The sequence below is a fragment of the Paracoccidioides lutzii genome (assembly GCF_000150705.2).
Source record: "Paracoccidioides lutzii Pb01 unplaced genomic scaffold supercont2.1, whole genome shotgun sequence".
Taxonomy (NCBI): domain Eukaryota; kingdom Fungi; phylum Ascomycota; class Eurotiomycetes; order Onygenales; family Ajellomycetaceae; genus Paracoccidioides; species Paracoccidioides lutzii.
Genome location: NW_015440947.1, coordinates 2,188,454 through 2,208,407, shown reverse-complemented (window position 1 = coordinate 2,208,407; position 19,954 = coordinate 2,188,454). Strand labels below are relative to the sequence as shown.

At 44.7% G+C, this 19,954-nt stretch overlaps 5 protein-coding genes across 5 annotated transcripts; 3 read left to right on the top strand and 2 right to left on the bottom strand.

The window, feature by feature from the left end:
• Positions 1 to 2,543: 2,543 nt before the first annotated feature.
• Positions 2,544 to 3,035, bottom strand: PAAG_11142 (hypothetical protein; the record flags this gene model as incomplete). The annotated part of the gene is made up of 2 exons (XM_015846842.1): positions 2,544 to 2,800; positions 2,831 to 3,035. 2 exons carry the CDS (start codon positions 3,033 to 3,035, stop codon positions 2,544 to 2,546), a joined length of 462 nt encoding a protein of 153 aa, XP_015703646.1.
• Positions 3,036 to 5,086: 2,051 nt separating this feature from the next.
• PAAG_00627 (GYF domain-containing protein) lies at positions 5,087 to 10,170 on the top strand (the record flags this gene model as incomplete). The annotated part of the gene is made up of 4 exons (XM_002798042.1): positions 5,087 to 5,184; positions 5,386 to 5,830; positions 5,896 to 9,772; positions 9,851 to 10,170. The coding sequence occupies 4 exons, from the start codon at positions 5,087 to 5,089 to the stop codon at positions 10,168 to 10,170; spliced, it is 4,740 nt and encodes a 1,579-aa protein (XP_002798088.1).
• Positions 10,171 to 12,305: 2,135 nt separating this feature from the next.
• PAAG_00626 (hypothetical protein) lies at positions 12,306 to 14,034 on the top strand (the record flags this gene model as incomplete). The annotated part of the gene is made up of 3 exons (XM_002798041.2): positions 12,306 to 12,399; positions 12,577 to 13,168; positions 13,293 to 14,034. The coding sequence occupies 3 exons, from the start codon at positions 12,306 to 12,308 to the stop codon at positions 14,032 to 14,034; spliced, it is 1,428 nt and encodes a 475-aa protein (XP_002798087.1).
• Positions 14,035 to 14,359: 325 nt separating this feature from the next.
• On the bottom strand, positions 14,360 to 14,728 carry PAAG_00625 (hypothetical protein; the record flags this gene model as incomplete). Its single annotated transcript, XM_002798040.2, has 1 exon — positions 14,360 to 14,728. One exon carries the CDS (start codon positions 14,726 to 14,728, stop codon positions 14,360 to 14,362), a length of 369 nt encoding a protein of 122 aa, XP_002798086.2.
• A 2,150-nt stretch (positions 14,729 to 16,878) lies between these two features.
• PAAG_00624 (hypothetical protein) lies at positions 16,879 to 18,276 on the top strand (the record flags this gene model as incomplete). The annotated part of the gene is made up of 1 exon (XM_002798039.2): positions 16,879 to 18,276. One exon carries the CDS (start codon positions 16,879 to 16,881, stop codon positions 18,274 to 18,276), a length of 1,398 nt encoding a protein of 465 aa, XP_002798085.2.
• Positions 18,277 to 19,954: the final 1,678 nt, after the last annotated feature.

Genomic DNA, 19,954 nt, shown 5'->3' with positions numbered 1-19,954 from the left:
TTCTGATCACCAGTGATGTGATTTTCCCCTCAAAAGAGCATATGAATGAAACAAACATTGAAGAACTAGCGTCCAATCCTATGACCTACTTGGTTGAGGATGGTGAAGTTCCCGAAATCGAAGACACTGAATGGATAAGACCTGTGAAATCATTCACTACATACATCCCTTCTCCTATCACAGGTTCATTGCCAAAGACATACAAGGATGCCGTGAATTGACCAGGCGTAGGAGAATATTGGAAGAAATCAATGCAACATGAGATTGCAGATCTCGAATGACGGAAAACCTGGACTCTAATCCCAAGATCAGACATCCCCACAGATGAACCAGTGGCACCAGGCTGTTGGATCTTTGTCAAAAAAGATCGCCTGAACGACCCCAACGCCAATCCGGACGGGATATTACGAAAATCTCACTGGGTAGTGTGCGGTAATTGGTTGAAAAAGGGATCTCATGAAGAGACATACACCCCCGTGGTTAATGACACTATGAATCATATGATGTTCACAATCTCAGTGAAAAAAGGATGGACACTATGTCAAGTCAATATTGTGATGGTGTATCTTCATGACTGACTGGGATGAATGATCTATATGAGACAGCCCACTGGATTTGAAGCAGGAGCTCCACAGACATTGGTTTGTGCTGTGGAAGGATCTCTATATGGATTGAATCCAGCAGTGAAGATTTGATATGATTACTTGACAGCATTGTTGTGTGAGAATGGATTTGCTCCGTCCCTCTATGACCCCACCCTATGGTGGCATACGACCTGTAGGCACCTCTATATGACAATCTACATTGACAATCTTCACATAATGGCAGAAGAGCCTGCGGATGCTGATTGGTTAGTAGAAATGTTAGTGAGCAAGTTAGAGATCAAAGATCTCAAAGAGCCATCAAAATATTTGAGTATGGAGGTTGAACGTCACCAGGATGGCGGAATCAAATTGACACTGAAACAGTATATCAATCATTTAGTGCAAGATTTCCACCTGGAGGATGCTGTCACCATTTGTACACCAATGGAAGAAGGACTTCAAATTGATGACTCCTCTGTCTCTGAAAAAGAAGCTGGTTTTACAAAACAGTGTTATCAACATGGCGTTGGCTGCTTACAATATCTCACAGTCAAATTACATCTGGATATCACCCGTGCGGCATCCCTCCTAGCGCAGAAAAACACTGTTCCCACCCTCAAGGCGTGGAAAGCTCTACTCCATGTCGTATGCTATTTGAAAGGAATGAGTGATCTAGGCATCTCATACAAGGGGCCCAACAATCATGAGCACGTTCAATTCCCAAATGCTACATTTACACCCATTGGATATACAGATTCTGATTGGGCAGGACCCCTGAATGGTGATTGGAAATCTACATCAGATTTCATCTTCTTGCTAGCAGGTGCTCCAATTTCATGGCAATCTTCTAAGCAACCTTGCGTATCTTTGAGCTCTAACGAAGCTGAATACGTAGCGCTTAGTGAAGCCATACGCAAGGCTATGTGGATTCACAATATGATGTTGGATATGAGATTTATTACAAGGACCCCCTGCAGATTAGGATGGATAATAAGGGTTTGATTGATCTCACCACCATGGCAGCGATTACCACGCGCAGCAAGCATATCGACACTAGATTCCACTATTCCTGTACGCAATTGAATGAGGGGGTGATTTCAATTGACCACGTTCCTACGGAGGATATGGCGGCAGACGGGCTTACAAAACCCCTAGGCACAGTGGCATTTAAACATTTTATCAGTTTGCTAGGTCTTTCACAAGGAAAATAGTTCATTCTAGCAAAATCTTGTATGTAGCGTGTTTTGGTTGACATCTAGGATAGGATAGCTAGATTTGAATACGCGGAGGACATAATATCCCGCACGTTTGGTGCGTGGGGGGGTGTTGGGCGTGTGTTGCCCGGGCGGCCGCCCCGCCGCACGTGATATAGCGTATATTAGATAGCTAGCTAGGCCTCCCAATATGAGAGATTCAACCATCCCACAGTTTTTATCTCTTGCCAAGAGGGGAAAGTAATTACATATTGCCTGCACGTGATGCCCTTGTGGCTCACCAAATAATCCAAGTGGCGTTGACTGTGTACGCATTAGGAAAACCAAACTGTTACTCTTGTATATAGGAGAATATTTGGACAATATTTTCCCAACAATAGGTGAGGAAAATACGCACTTTTTGGGGACACTTCGAACAAGCTCACGGACGTGGAGTATTCCGTGTAGAGACACTCTGTATTTTGAAAATTGTGATGAAGAAAGGGTGAGCGAATATTGTGAAATTGAATATTGGAAAATATTGCAGTTTCCGGGAACAAGACACTGAAGAAGAAATGATTGGTTTTAGTTTTGGCTAGGAAACGATTGGAAAGTGCTCGAGAAGATAACAATAGCAATAAGGGCTTAAGACAAAAGAGGGAATAAAAAGTAAACAACCGATCAACTCGATCAGACAAGAAATGAGACAGCAAACAGAATCCAACTACAGAAAAGATCAAAAACCCGTCTTCAAGAGTCGCTAGATTCACGCCTGATCCCTCGAATAGACACCATTCCACTCTCGATTTCTCGGACGGCCCCGTCGTCGCTGCTGGGCGAACCTTCCGACGTTCACGAAGAGGTCGTGGTAGATGGGGAGTGTGTTTTCGCCCTCTTCTTTAGAATGGAGAAAAGGTGGTATGTGATTCGCGGTGGCCCAGGGGAAATCCCGATGAAGGGAAGTGTGTCTGGAGTAGTTGTGATGTAGATGTCGGATGAATTGGGTTTCCCATGAGAAAACGTCTAAAGAAAACGTCTAAAGTTGAAGTAGACGCAGAACACGGTCGAATACGGGCTCTCGAATCATGATGTCTGCACGTGTGAGGGTCCGCACAGTATTCCACGTATCCAATGTCTTGAGAGCCGAGACGTGCTGCTGGGTAAAAGAGGGAGCCTGTCGAATCATAAATTCCTGTGTAAATGATTTGATAGTTGTTTTGTCGGGGACTTCCAAAGTATCGACGTCCAGGAGGGGCATGCCAGTCTGGGTTTAAATAACGAATGGTGGGCGGGCGTTCTGGATGGTATTGCGCAGGTAGATTGTCCAAAAACTCGGGATCTAAACGGGGGAGTGGGGGTGGTAGAATCCAGCTTCTCTCGCGTCTTTCCCGCCGATGGCGGAAAGGGGACGACATGATATGGTATTTTCCAATATATCGGGTAGGAATGAATAGAGTAGTATCTCCTCTGAGCTTCATAGGTTCAGAGCGCTCCGCGAGTAGGGAACCCGATAGATATATAATGGAGCGTGGCGGCAGTAGAATTTAGCTTAGAGGAAAATTAAGTCTGACAAGACGGAAAGGGAAACTCCCTAGGAGGGAGAGGGAGGGGAGGTGTCATAATTCATTTTCCTGGGCATATTACAACGTGTTTTCCTGACAAGGAAAATGTTTGCACTGTGTGCCGTGACAATCAACCACGTATGTGCCTTCATGAGGCAAACTTTAGGGAAAGATGGAAAACATGGTTTATAGCAGACTGGGATTGTATAATTATATAGCACAATCTCTTCTGAAAGTCCATATAGACCACAAACAGCACCTTCGGCCCCCTCTATGATATAGGAAGCGGTTGAAAAGAAACAGCAAACAAGCTTTTCACTTTTAATGCATCATTCAGCCGCAGTGAGTTGGTTAGCGATGTTTGCATCTTGGTATACTGAGAACCAGGGGAAAGATAAACTTCGAAAGTATTCTAAGGATATAGATAGGACTATATGTATACTCTAGATCTCCCTGGAAGGACATACTCCGCGGTTATATAATAGACAAGCAGATCCATGGATAGAATGTTTGAAGTCGACCAGGAGCTACACAACACATCATTGGCTGAATGAAGACGGAGATGTCCATCAAACTGTTCGAAGATGCAAGTATGATACTGCCAAATACGAATGAGAAGTAGTTAGGAGTACCAGAATTGCCAAATAAAGAGAAATTTAGCCCGTTTGAGGTGAAATTCGTGACGATTGACGGATGTATGGTTGCTTTAAGTGAAGGTAAATATTTATTCGATACTGGAAGTGGGTGGCAACAAGGTGACAGTCGAGTGGCAATATAATTAGTAGAATTATCGATCAGTCATCCATCGACATCAGCAACCTTAACCGCTGAACGCGCATATAAAGAGCCCGGTATCTGGGACGAGAAATTTAGCCCTTTTACATATGATCCGGATGGACACGTACAGAGTACATGTACATACACGTATCTAGCCCTTGATCCCTGGTTGTATTTCTTTCATTTCTTTGGCGACAACTATCTTTCACGTCTTCTGGTTTCTTGAAGCATGTGGATTGACGAGATATGTAGCCAGCCCACCTACTGCGCCGACTTATAGAGGAACAACATGTAGGGAAAATTTTACTGGTCAAAGAAAGAAGAGCCGCCCTGGAGATATTATTTTCTTTCTCATCGTCACGCCCTCGGCAGAATCTCGCTGTAAACCGCTAAAGATTTGCAAGGCTATTATTAGGGAACGGATGAATCAATTAGGTCTAATACCGTCCCTGGCGTCCCAGTCTTGCTTAATGAAGGAGGCGCTGAGTGGCTATAGTGTGCATAGTGTACAAGGCTACTACCACCCCCCGCCGCTTATTGGCCTGGCGCGCCCTTTTTTTTTTTTTTTTGCCCACCCACTTAGGTTAAAGAAAGTGAAAACATAACCTTTCAACCTTCAACCTTCAACCTGCAACTCTCCAACACTCCACACCTCCGTCTCTTTCTTTGCAAATCTGCTTCGAATTCTGCCAGCCTTCCTGTCTTCCATTTCCTGTACCGTGTGCACCCAGTTGCCCACTCCCTCTAGCAAGCCCTTCCTCTTTCCGTATCTTCTATTCTATCCCCATTTCCTCTATTTTAACTCGTCGCCTGACATCTCACCTGCTCTTCTTTTTTTTTTTTTTTTTTTTTTTTAACCGTTACCGCGACAGCAACCAAGTGGAACACCCCTCCCCTAAATTGCCCTGTTACTGTCTATCAGTTTTTGTAGACATCTCGTGGATAACGAATATCTGAGAATTTAGCTAGCATGCCTTCACCACTTCCATCAAGCTTTGCCTCAGCGGCAGCTGGCAACGTCCATGATTCGTCTGGCTCAAGAAAAGACGGAACCGGAAGCGGGGAATGGTAAATGATCTCTCTTTGTTGATACATGCATTGATCTTGCTCCCTCTGACTAGAATTTTCCCGCGTTTTGTCGCATCTCTCTCCTATCATTGAAATTGGGACCGTCGTTTACCGCCATCTCGCCCACTGATTTGTGTGTTTTGTGTTTTGTCGTATTGGCATGCAAGCTAATTTGATATTCACCCTACTTTTGACCCACAGGTCTCGCAATCGTATGAATGGGGCTACTCAAACCTTCCGTCGCCCATCTCTTGCAGCGAACTTATCTCATACCCGGGATAACGCGCAGACCACGTCGTCATCCACCCCTACGCCTTCTGTTGCGGCATATATCCCTCCTCATCTTAATTCCAACTATCAGTCAGGTTCCCCGCGTACCGCCACATCGAGTGATAGCAGGTACTCCAAGGACCAACTTTTAAGTTTCTACAAGAGCCAGCAGGATTCGGGGAGCTGGGGAAAGCACATAACTGATTATTTCATGGCTGATTGGAACCCCCATGACGACACCGCCTCCACCGTTAATGGTAGTTGGAACAAACGGGAGGACATTAAAGATGGCCACGCCGGCCCCGAAGTTTGTTGGGATCATAGTGGACAGGCTCAGCCGTTGGCATTGACTGAAATGAACGATGAAGAAAAAAATGTATGTACAGGGCCTTTCAGGGGATCGTGTCGCTATAAGACTGACCAGCATTTTTGTTTCTATAGTTATTTTCTGGCTCTGTTAACTCCCCGTTAAAGCCCCCTCCCCAAGGTGGCTCAAAGGATAATTCAGGTGCTGGGGGGAACGCGGCTCGTAAATCGTCCGTCTCTCATTCCCAGTCTCATCTTGGATCCTTCAACACTTCCTCTCCAGGATCCGCACGTACCGCGCCACGGCGTCGTGGGACCGGTGATTCTTCGGTGAATCCAATATCTCCCACGGGAAATTCTCGTTTTTTAAGGGACGATACGAGCATATCCACTCCACCACCATCGCTGCTTCGTCGAAAGACCGATTTCCGCGAGTTAGAGACGAAAACGGAGGAGAAGGACATGGAAAACAATTCCCGTGATACAGGTCTTGATATAAGCTCTCCGTTTGGGACTCTAAAGCGCAGTATCACAGGCCCCGTTGGCACAACTTCAAGTGCTTCAGCCTCTCCGTGGTCCTCGTCCCACAACTCAGCTTTTTCTCCAATGGGTGCGTTTGGTAGCTTTTCTCTGGGGCCTATGAGCGGAACCTCAGGCAGTGGCGAGAAAAAGTCGGGTTTTGGTAGCCTACGTGGGGAAAGTCGATTTAAGGGTCTGTTGGCTAAAGAAAACTCTGAAGATGTCATGTCCAACGTTAAGGAAAAACCATCTCTTGCTGCTTTAGATCGTCTTCCCGAAACCGAGGATACTAGTCCGCAGGTGCAGCAGCAATCCTGGGGGGAGTCTATGAAAACACGCACGACTCGCAGTGAGACCAACCCTTTTGTCGATGAGCCACGGAGCGGGAGTGCAGCGCTTGGTGGCCAGGATTTGGATGCTCCTGCGACTGGAACTTCTACATCTGGAATTGACCAGTTTGGCCTGTCTTTTGGCATGACATCGAGCGGACCCAGTTTTCGAGACCTTGTAGGAAGCGAGCAAAACCAATCAGAGCAGACTCCCAATCATCATGTCCATGAGCCAATGAGTCCGACTAATACGAATCCTTACCAGAGCCCCCAGGGTGAGAGAGTTGATGCAGACGATATCGACACAGATGGTTCTGACATCCAACATACCCACTTGTCGGGCCTCAGTGATATACCAGAAGACCAGGGAATGGGTGGGTTTGGGTCTATTCGTCGAGGCGGATCAACAGTTGACCCCTCAGCTGGTGACCGCAGCCAAACATCAAGCGTTGGTCCGGGCCGTGGGTTTTCAAGCTTGACCGGCCTTGGCGGTCTACCATCTCTTGGATCTGCTGGTGGCTGGCCTACGAATGCGACAGCCGGTACTCCTACCCGAGAAAGATCTGGCTTTGCATCTGGGTTTGGTGATCCAATTTTTGGATCAATGGCAGATTTGCAATCCCCAAATCTTGCAACTCTTGGAGGGGGTGGCTTCTTTGGATCGCATACCAGTCTTCCTGGTGCTGCTCGTGCGAGCAAAATGGGATCCCTCTTTCCTCCAGCAATGCAGGACCAGATGCGTGGTGAACAACTGCGCCCTGATTCCACAGGAATTGAAGGTTCGATGAGGCAGCAAGTTGAGAATAGGAACCTCGCCAGTACCAGCCCCTTTGATACTGGAATATCGAGGAGGGACACTGAGCAGGTTACACGAGGTGGCATTTTCTCTCCGCTCGGTGGTCTTGATCTTGGAAGAGACGCATTTTTGTCTGGAGACAAACCCGGCTCTGTCAATCCGACCTCTACAGTTGCATCGTCCTATGCTCCTTTGGCCTCAGCCAGTGCTTCAAGTTCCATTCCACCCGCACAAGCGTCAGTTGAGGGTACTGGCCAGCCCACCCAGAGCGTTTCCAGTGCCAGTTCGTCGAGCACCCAACTTCCGGCAACCCAACAGCGACAAATGGTTATGCCAGATCGTATGCGCTGGATCTATCGCGACCCTCAAGGTAACACGCAAGGCCCGTGGTCTGGACTCGAAATGCACGATTGGTTCAAAGCAGGGTTCTTTACTGCAGAGCTCCAAGTGAAGAAGCTGGAAGATGCGGAGTACGAACCGTTAGCTCAACTTGTTCGACGTATCGGCAATTCCCGTGAGCCCTTCCTAGTACCACAGATTGGAGTTCCTCATGGCCCTCCCTCGACTCAACCTGGTCCCTGGGGTGCGTCGGCATCTCAAGCTGGAGTCGCGCAGCCACCTTTCCCCACCAGTTTTCCCAGTTTTGGCACAACTCTGACTGCCGATCAGCAAAACGCTCTGGAGAGAAGAAAGCAAGAAGAACAGTATTTGATGGCGAGACAGAAGGAACACCTTGCACAACAACAAGTTCTTATGAAACAGATGGCTATGCAAAATCCACCTCACACCACTATGCATTCCCAGCTTCAACATCATTCCAGCGCCCATAGCCTTCATAGCCAACCAAGTTATGGCAACATAACCTCCTCAGGAGGATACCAGCCATCTCCAATACAGGGGCCTATTCAACCACCCCAAGCAGTACCAGGCTACTTTGAACCCAATATGCGACAACCGAATGTGCCCAACGTGCCCCCTCAAATGCTTCCCCAAGATATGATGGCTGTCCAGGAGGAACTACCAAATTTTGTTGATCGTATGAACATCAATCGCCCATCTCAGTTTCCTTTCAGTGCCGGCCCATCATTCGGGGCAAGACCGCAAGAAAATGTTATGCCGTCCCAGCAAGTTGCATCCATGCTACAGGACAGAGTTCGTTTACAACAAGAACAAGAACAGTTCGAGAAAGCCAAAGGAGATTCTATTTTTGACCAGCAAGCTCGGGATGAGCGTCTGAGACAATTCCATGCGTTGAGACGTCAAACCGATGATGACATTGTTAAGAGAACTGATGGACTCCCCACGCATTCCCCAACCATTCCTCCTGGAGACGAATTTGAGCATACGGACGATGTTTCCAAACCTACTGCTCAAACCCAGCAGGAGCAATCGCAGCAAAGAGAGGCGGAACCCCTTTCACTATCTCAGCAGGTCCAAAAAGCCGCATCCGCTCAGCGACAGCAGCAACAACAGCAACAGCAACAGACGCAGCCTCCAGCCGTACAACCTGAGTCTCCTTGGGCGAAGGTCGATAATGGCATCCCGCAGCCATTTCCTCCTCCACAATCACAGTCTCCCCTCCCTGCTCCTGCAGCACAACGCAATCGACAGAACGTAGCGGATGCTTTAGCAGCCAGCTCCAGATCACAAAGCCAGACACCAATTGAGACTCCAACAACATCCATCGCACCCTGGGCGAAGGAAACTATTGAAGCACCAAAGGGCCCCTCATTGAAAGAAATTCAAGAAGCTGAAGCTCGTAAAGCTGCCAAATTGGAAGAGGCCGCAGCAGCCGCGCGACGTGCGCTCGCTGAACAGGAACGCGCGAACAAACCTCCCGCCCCCGCTCCAGGCTTGCCATCAACCGCCAACTGGGCGAGTAGTGGATCTCCCGCCACCCCACCATCCAGCACACCGTCAGCATGGGCGAAACCCATAGCCGGCAAATCGCACCCTGGAATCTCTTCCTCCGCGCCCAAAAAGACCCTAGCACAAATTCAAAAGGAAGAAGAGGCCAGAAAGCAACGTCTGGCTGCTGCGAATAATGCTCATACTATTACCACCGCACCCATGTCTGCTGCCGGTAAACGCTATGCAGATCTTGCTAGCAAGATCGCTCCTCCAACAGCGCCTTCGGGGGCATGGACCACAGTTGGAGCTGGTGGGAAGCCAAAACCGCCGCCCGCCGCACCTGCGGGACCAAGAGTTGTTCCTGTGGCTCCTGCGGCGAAGTCTAGACCAACAACTGTCCTTACCAGACCGTCTGCGCTCGTTTCTTCGCAAACTGCCAATGCGAATAAACCCACCGAAGAACTCATGAAATGGGCTAAGAACGCGTTGGGAAAGGGGTTGAACAGCTCCATAAATGGTAAGTTCACAGTCTGTTAAATCACCCAGCTTCCCTGAAATAACAATATGGGGAGTCAAAGTGCTAATATAACTGTAGTTGACGATTTCGTCCAACAACTGCTCCTCCTCCCTCCTGAGACCGAAATCATTTCCGATTCCGTCTATGCCAACTCACAAACGCTGGATGGGCGCCGGTTCGCGGAGGAATTTATTCGTCGACGCAAACTTGCTGATAAGGGTGTTGTCGATCCCGCCTCACTGAACGCTGGTAGCAACGGTTTTGGCACTACTTCCGACTCCAATGCTTCTGATGGGTGGAATGAGGTTGCTAAGAAGGGCCAGTCTGCTGCCCACCGCGAAGATACCAGCAATGCGCCGTTTAAGGTTGTGGCGGCTAAGAAGAAGGGGAAGAGGTAGATGATGTTGTAAACATTGGAAGGATGGTTTAGTTTTGCTTGGGGGATGTGGGAGGGGAAGTAGAGGGCTGCGTTAGTTGCCTGTGTCAAACTGCAGGAGAGCAATGTTGGATCTTACGGAAGAAGAGTTTGAGAAGTTTGCGTTTTGTTGATATGTTGGATTGATTTATGGTTCTATATGAATCTTATGCGTTTGAATCATTGTACAATTTCCACCCACCGTTCCCCTTTCATTCTTCAACTCATGGAAAGAAAATGGTGTTACCCTTTATTTATTTATTTATTTATTTTTACTCTTAATTTTCTGAACCTACGTGTCCAACTAGCTAACTTAACGACCCGATCTCTTGCTCTGGAAACATCACAGTGATCAAGGCTCCTATGATAATTTTAAACCCGCTTTTGTTTGGTTTAAATTATGCACTATGTACTCCGTATTTCCTTGGTTTTTGTTTACTTCGCCCCTGACTTTTGTCGAATTTACGCTGGCCATGTCTCCCTGTTTGTGTTTGTCTTTGGCGACATTATCCCCTCGATGCCTCCGCTGGGTTTCTTTTATTAAATCAAGATGCCGTGGATTTCTTAGCTATGGAGTAACTGATTGACTGTATATGCTGTTGCGTCTGACCTTTTATCAAGGGTCCCGCAGGTTTCTTTGCTTGTCTATTATCCTGTTGATTGGTATATGGAAATATTTCACCCTGTTACCTTCTGATAATTGTTGAATGTTCGAGTCTGACTCACTCTTGCTGAAATAAGTCCTTTTGGCTCCGTATATAAAGATTGGATTCTGCTCACTGGGCATATTACATCTCAGATATGAGTTGAGTTTCAGGCACCTTTTCATGATGAGACGTGTCATCAGAGCTCAACTAGTTCTTAAAGTAGTCAGATCAAGTAATTCAAACTGTAATGAGACAGCACTGAGACAGGACAATGCTGAGACAGGGTGTCAACAGCAACATCATGTAGAGTGGTCATAAGGGAAGCTGATTGGATGGGCTTGGCTAGTTAAGAAATCAGACAAGCATACGCCTATGAATAGAAGAGGTATCTAAGAATTAGAGGTACAAGTGGTTGTATAGAGAATTGTACGTGTATTTCAGTAACTCTGATATATTGGGAACAAATCACTGACCCTCTCTGGACAGTAGGTCAGATAGCTATCTATATAGGGCTTCTATCAGACTCCCCCTCTTCCTGGAATGTGATGAGATGCCGCCATACCCGATTAGAGGGAGTAGGGGAGTCAGTGGCGTAATTCTCATAATCATCTCGTATAAAGGCGGGGAACTATGAATAACTATCATTACAATGATATCATAAGGTGCAGAAGGGCAGTGGTGCCTTGGCTAGGTCCCGTGACCGTGACATCTCAATTATCATCATCAATGATAATAAGTGAATCTAACATTCGTAAGAATCTATGCGAGAACGGAGGGGAGGATGGTTGGGGAATTAAAGAATTGAATGCTGAGTGAATAGGTTAGGAAAATTGATGATACTTTGAATCGATCATCGGTTCGTTAGAGTTGAGGAAGGGCAGCCGCCCCACGGCACGTGATTAGTGTATGTAGATAAGTGTGGGATGGTTGGTCTTCCATTGGTGGGAGGACTGGCCAGCTAACTGATATACGCGTACATCACGTGAGGTTATGCGGCTACCGGGCGGTCATGCCAAACCATAAGTTAGTAAGCCTCTCATCCGAAAGAGAGAATTGAAACCATCCCACAGGTTACATATTTCTTGGATTCCCGCATGTACATCGAATGTGTACGATGCAATTTACGGGTTATACGTCAATTGATTCCTGCCAACAAGGAGGAAAGTTCAAAGGAACTTTTTCTTTCTCTTATCAATAAGTCTTTTTTTGTCTATTCATAGATTTATCTGAGAGAAGTGGAAGACACTCAGTGTGAATTGGTTAATGTAACCATAACTATAGTTACTTAGGGTTTACAGTTAGGTGTGACTGTCTTCATGGAGAAATTGAGTGATGTGAAACTAACTGATGTTTCTGAACAGTCGCAGCAGCAGCAACAATTGAAGGTGTTAAGAATCTCACCTTCATTTGTCTGCAACATATAGATATATAGATATACAGATATATCTTTGCAGAAGAATAATATTTCGACATGGGATTCGTCGAAGCATTAGAACAGACCCCATTTGGGCATTCAATGGCCAAACATTTCCTTTTCGATCCCAAATATAGGAATTTGAACCACGGTAAATCTACTACCTCTATTTCATCAGGTTTCTGCAGTTATTCTTTTGTGTTTATTCTGTTGCTGAACATGGAATTTCGAAAGTCTTGATTACATGCGCTCATTAGCCCCTATTATCATATTTAACGCCGTTGAAATCTTGCTGCTAGCAATTGACTCTGCTAACAACCATCCAAAGGATCATATGGATCTTTCCCCCGTGCTGTCCAAGTGGAGGCCCGGAAATTTCAGGATGAGCTCGAATCAAAACCGGATCTGTTCATCCGCTACCTGCAGTCCGAATATATCGACACTTCTAGAAAGGAGTTGGCAAGGTTGCTCAAAGTCCCTGTGAACGAAGTTGTCATTACCAAAAATGCCACAACGGGCGTGAACACGGTGCTTAGAAACTTTGTCTACGCACCAGGAGACGTCATTATTTACTTTAGCACTGTGTATGCCGCGTGCGAGAAACTCATCGCATCGTTGATGGAAACGACGCCTGTCCAAGCTCGAAAGGTTCCATACTCTTTCCCAACCACCCACGAGGAAATCGTGAAGGGGTTTGTTGAGGTGGTTAAGCAGGCGAAGGAGGAAGGGTTGAATGTTCGAGTGGCGCTATTTGATACCATCGTTAGCAACCCTGGCGTTCGGTTCCCATTTGAGCAACTTGTGGAGGAGTGCAGGAAAGAAGGTATTTTGAGCTGTGTAGACGGTGCGCATGGAATTGGTCATATTCCACTTGATTTGGGAAAGTTGGACGCTGATTTTTTCGTGAGCAACTGCCACAAGTATGCTTTCCCCTTTCTTATATCTCTTGCATAGGATGGTTTCTTTGGGGAAACGTAAAAAAACCATAGGCCTTATTACCACAATACCATATGCTAGGGCTCCAAAATTGACACTGTCTCCCAGATGGCTTTTCGTGCCCCGTGGCTGCGCAGTTTTCCACGTCCCTGTCCGCAACCAACACCTAATTCGCACAACGGTGCCCACTTCGCACGGCTTCGAACCCAAAAATATGGAGGTTGGCCTCCCGATTCCTAGACCGGCCTCGAAATCAGCTTTCGAATTCCAGTTTGATTTTGTCGCTACGAATGACGATTCCCCGTACTACTCCATTCCCGCAGCTATCAAGTTCCGCGAGCAGGTCTGCGGCGGGGAGGAAAAGATCATGGAGTATTGCCTCCAATTGGCACACGAGGGGGGAAATCTCGTGGCCCAAATACTCGGCACAGATGTGATGAGCGAGCCTGGCGTTGACCCCAAGGTGGCAGATGCCAGTAAGCTCCGGCAATGTGCTTTCGCAAACGTTCGTTTACCCCTTGCTGTTGATGATGGCAGTGGCAGACATGTTGAGAAGGAATCGCCGTATCCGGTCATCGATGGTAGAAATGCAATGGCTGTTGGTAAATGGATACAAGAGAAACTCATGTTTGAACACAACACTGCAGTGCCAACGTTCCCCCATGGTGGATGGATGTGGGCACGGCTGAGTGCGCAAGTTTATCTAGAGTTGGACGATTTTAAGTGGTTTGCGGGTGTTTTGAAGGAGCTGGCGGGAAAGGCGGGTAAGGGTGAGGCGTATTCTGAACTGGGTATTACGGATATATCGAAGAACATAAATGCGGTTCAGTTGAACGGAACCAGAAAGTGATATTTCACTGGTATTCTTGGTGTCCGCAGCCTTGTCTCTCTTCCAACCCAATCATCACTAATCTATACTAGAAGCATCATATTTTGTCTCTGGAAATCTAATGCTCTCTAAACAGACCCCCAATCGTCTTAAAAACCAACCAACCCTTGCAATGTATAATGGGAACTATTTTTGATACATGCAAATATCGCATTCTGCCAATACTGACAGCGAATCAAACTCCTGAACTCCCTTCCTAACCTCCACCACCTTCCCAAAAAGCTCCGTAACGTCCACCGCCCCTACAATATGATGCTTGCCACCAAATAACATAATGTGGTGCCCCTTAGACGTCGTCTCTAACTCTCCTTTGCTGCTCCTCATTTCTCTCCAGCACCTCATTTCTCGGACCGGCTTCAGCCAACCAACCCCTAACCTCCTCCTCGCCCAACCCCGCCCCCACCCCCGACCTTTCAAGCGTATCAAGACAGCTAATATCCTCCTCTCTCTCAAATTGATACAGTAACAGCACTTCGGAAAGTTTACTCTGTATCTGACCCCCCTTTTCCTCCCCCATAATGTGCAAGAGTGCATGCGCAAACCTTGAGCTACCCATGTACCCTCCGAACTTGAACTTGATATCCCGGGCCGTACCAACTCTCTTCAGGCGTGTTTGTGCTGCTTGTACCATTTTGGGCACCATTTTGCCGAGCATGCGATCTGTTTATTTCCCTCCCATATGTATAGAGTGTATGTATGGAGTGTGAGTGTTGTTTTAAAGAACCCCAGTGGTCAAATTGGAATGGTGGGGGATTAGGTTTGGCGGTTTCCACGAAATTTGAAACCGCGCGGATTTGAACCTCACCTTGCACCCAATATGCTTTGTTTCGGAGGATCTTGGTCTATGAAATATGGCTTCCATGCGAATTGAAATTCATCTTTGGAACCGCCTGGGTAGGTCTTCTGGTAGAGCGAAATGGCCTGTTGGAGGTCGCGGTATCCAATGAAGCATGTGCATCAGCTTTAGGCCCGCTCGGGACCGTGCCGGGTATGGGAGAAAACCTCACCCAAGGACATATAGCGTCTGAAATAATATCGATTGAAATTACCACCATTGTTGCAAGTGACTGCTACGCTTTCGGGAAGCCTGGTCTGTCTGTCAATGCTATTGCTCCGGAAAGTATCTTCTTTTGAATCAGCGTTCTGGAGACCTTTTTATTGTGAGATTAGATTGAGAGTTTGAGAACCTTTCACGCCCTTTTATATGTAAGTCCAGATACACGTAAAGTGCCATGGTCCAATTTGTTTTAGACTTGAAGAGAACTCTTGTCTGCTGTCTCTCTTGAATGATATAGGCAACCCCGTGGTTAATTTAGTTGCCTGGTAGACCAATTAACATCTCCCCTAGCATAATTATCCAATTTTGAAATTTGGGTGCCTAGCCAAAAATATGTGTATAAAATAAAAAGAAAAATTAAACACTTGCTCTACGGAGTCGGACCGTTCCCGTTCAATCCTCAGTGGCCCCCTACGTGGAAGCCTGTGTTCTCCTCTTGAGATCGCCCCGTTCCGCCCACCGCCCACAGGAACCGGAAACAATCAATTCTGGCGATATGGATGACCTTATGACCAGGGCATCAAGGAACGCCATAACCGATAATTGTTTTTCGGAATTTACCTTAGGGTTTCTTGATGAGTAGTTAACCTTTATGCCATGGAAAAATCCTCAGACAGCGGAATTACTGCAGCATCTCGAGCCCTTCAGGACCACTGTTAAAATCCGTGCCTAGGGCCAAGGCCAACTTATGGAGCGCATCCACGCGTGCGATGACTTTTGAATAACTAACCGGCAGATATTCCAGCTGGTAGTTAAAGAACGATTGTTTGATCATATTCTTCTCCTGCATTTGGTGACTGGGATCTGGGCGCTTTCATTGTCAATGGATATGGGCCCAGTACGACAACGACGTCGCTGTGGTCACTGCCTCATTCAAGGCGGCTCTCAAGGCTGAGAGGACATGTCAAAGAGAAACCCCTCATTACTACCGAGTTTTAACAACGGGCCAAATCTCCATAGGCGAATTCAAACACGAGGCGGAACAGACTTGATGATTGTTCATTGCTGAGAATGCGGGGTATCCTCAGGTTATGAATGAATTCTGACAAGCCGTGATGAAATCCACGGAATTCGCTCAAGAAAGCACCTGCACTCCGTCCTCCAATCAAGATATAGCTATGAACCTGTTAGCAGCTGCCGAGGCAGGTAGTTAACTACATGATAACTAGGTCGCCAATTTGTAGAAGGGCAAAGTTAACCACTCCGTCTCCTTATTCTTCCAATTGAACACGGGCATCCCAAAGATGACACGGCATGACCAACTCTGCCCTGCTGCTTTCCGGTAGAACTTGTTGCGGGATTGTGAATCGTGATTCTGTTCATTCACTTTGCTGTCGAGATTGGGTGGAATACGAGGAGGAAACGTTCGTTACTTTGGCTCAGCCGCAGCCACCTCCATCGTGGGCCAATGTGATGTTTTATCCCACCACGCATGTCCTTGGCGGCAAGGACATGCAAACATGTGTTTGATGATCGCCAGTTTGTCTCTTCGAGAGACCTTTATTATCCAAGGATGGCGAGCTTTCATGGTAAGCTACTTTTCTCTACGCTGAACGGATTGAATCTTGTCTTTCTCCAAATAACAATGATGGTGATGATGATGCTACGGACAATTTCTCATAGAAGCATAGCCTGAAAGATAACTGCTGAGCGCTCTTATATACTCCTCCCACCTCTCTGAAACGGTAACCGCGAATTTTTCTTTGACAGCTGCCTTTTTTGCTTCTGCGGAATTCAAAACGTCCAGCATGTTCCCTGACAAGGCTTCCAGCATGCCAGTCCGTGTGCTCTTTCTCGTTATTTTCTGTAGCACATTTGTATTGGCAAACGACGATCTCAATTTCTACGGTGGACATGGGCCGAACGTCATTTGTGTTTTCCCCTTGAGCGGGCCGTATAACCTCCTCCAACGGCTTCTCTTTTACACCCTTTTGATATTTGTCATAATTGCCCGTCGTCAAAAATGGTTGGTGTTGGGTGCTCTCGCCAGTACAATGTCATATAGTGGAGCGGCGGCCATCCACGGCATGCTGATGGTCAGTCCCGCCCGAAAATCTATAGACCTGGATGTCTACGGAGTATTTGCGATAACCTCTTCGGGTGCAATGCTCGCCGCCCCTATCTTGACTTGGTCGTCCACACTGATGTGTGCAGATAAAAGAAAACGATTGATCGTGATACTATGGGGGATTCTGTTGATGTTCGGTGCACTCTTTACGGCAGCGTGCATACACGTAAATGGAGCTGGTTTCATAACACCGGAATGCCTTTCGCGAAATGAAACCATTTCATTCAATGGCTCCCTCTTTCCTAGCCCTACTGGGGACTGTCTTTACACATGTCCTCCCGAAAGACGGCTTTTCCGCCCCAATAATGACGTTATTGCTTTTCCTAACCACACTAATCGCCCAAGGGATATCACCTCAGTTTTCCTTCCAGCAACACTTATTTACGTTTTCACTTGGATTGTTTTGGAGATAATACTTCGTACGGTGTTTCGGAATAAACCTATAGACCCACAGCTAGCCCCGGCAATGTCAGCAACAGAAGTAGTCGGAATGCGTCGGATTGGAACTTTTGTTCAAAATCGGCAGAATTCCGGCAAGCCGAAAGATCTGAATGTGTCGATACAAGCCATTTCTTCACCATCAGCAGGGGAATCATCAGCAGCATCAACATCCGCGTCATCTTGGTCACCAAAAAATCCTCAACTTCCGAAGCCATCATCTCGCTGGGCTCCATTCTGTAGAAATGCTCCTTTCTACTTCGCCGTTGCCCATTTTTCCGCTTTCATTGTTAATGTTGTCATGAGTGAATTTCGGATCAAAGACCTTCCGAGCAACGAACAACCCAAGGAAATCGGGCAATGGATTCCATGGGTCAGTGTTGCACTCGTCGTTTTCTCCCAGACACTCAATCATTATTTAAAAGTACGCCGGGGGCCGGAGGAAAAGGGGAGGTTCTCCCATCAAGATGAAGAGAAAGCGATGACATATGATCACTGGAAGTTTGGAATTTCGCCGCAGTCAAGAATACGGCAACAGCAACAGAGGAAAAGGGATGATCTGAAAGGGGTTGGTGAACATCTGGAGTCAATGATGTTTAAAAATGAGACAACTAACACAACAAGGAGGAACAGCTTTTAAAGGATTTATTTGAGTTTTTGTTTTGCCTGCTCAGTCTATATTTTATATTTATTTATACCTTGCAATCAATAGTACAGGTCTTATTGTGAGAAAAGTTTTCTGTAAAATTATCAAATTTCATGTTTAAAGCTCACTTAGAAGTAACAATGATTGATATCTCTGAGTTATATTGTTGTATTTTATAAAGTAAAAGTTTTGAAAAAAATTATATTTATAAAACTTCTATAAAAATAACTTTTTCAATAAATTATAACTTTTATTATATTAAATTAATAATAATTTCTATTAAAATAATAGATAATATAAAGATTAATCTATTTTATAAAGAGTTATATTTAATTTTATATTTTTTTTAATAAGATTTTTATTTTTTTTATTTAATATTTATTTTTTTATTTTTTTATTTTTTAAAAATTTTAAGCTTATATATTTAAATTTTTTCTTATTATAAGTATTTAATTTTTTTTAATAATATTATTAATTTTAATATATAGTTAGCTAATAAAAAATATACTTAAATTATATAATTTTTTAAATGTCAATAAATTTTCAGCAATTTATTTTACATGATGTTGAATGTTTAAAGTAATTGTATTGATAGTCTATCTCAGAGATGCTATATAATATTGTGTAGTATGTTAGTTCATAATACAAAGTCTAAACTTTAACATCTCCTCTCAGATTAACTACTATACAAACTAACTACTATTCTGCTCAAATTAATCATATTCATCTTCTCTGTCAATCTATCTTATCTTGCACTTGCTGTATTTATCAAATTCTTTTCTTATTTAACTTATAATCTGATTGACTTTTCAAAAGTTCTTTAATATTTAAAGAAATTATTGTAAAAAATACTTAAGTTGATTGACTTGCAAGTAGATTTTTCATATTTCTATATTTACTCTTATTTCTATTCTTAGTTATACTTCTATCTCTATTTTTTAATATCTCAATATACTTTTTATTATATTTCTGTCATTCAGTACTTGTGAGATTCAAATTCTTAAATCAGTAGTATTTGATAATATGTTTTATAATCTCATAGTAATAATATTAATATTTATTAAAACATTCAATAATAGTATTCATAACAGATAAGTTGAGATGAGTTATAATGATAGTAGTATAAATAGTCAACTAATTTATCAATTCATCAAGATTCAAATTCTGAATAGAGCTTTGCTTAATGATATAGAAATTATTCAGCTTTATTTTAATAAATTTCTATTGTCAGTCTCTCAGTTCTAGTATAAATAGATCATGATAGATATTCTTAGCTCAATTTTCATTTATAGATATAAGTGTGAAGATAGTTAAGATAAATGAACTAAGTGTTAAAAGGAAGTGCAAGAAGCTCTATAACTAAGATCATAAGAAAGTAGGTGTATAGGCACAGCTAGCACTACAGAGAAAAAAGAATAGCGATGGATGAAAATATATATATAGAATTGAATAGTAGCTAACCACTGAATCTATTGAAGGAACTTCAGAAATTCAAAGTATTTATATATATGAATGAGTAGCAATAGGTTTTATTTCTAATCTTCTATGAAATGGAAAATTAATAATATAATGATCTGATTCTCCATGAAGTACTGATTCTATTCTTCAGGATGTGAGGATATTAAGGTGGATAAACTAAGTGTCAAAAGGAAGCGTGAAAAGCTCTATAATT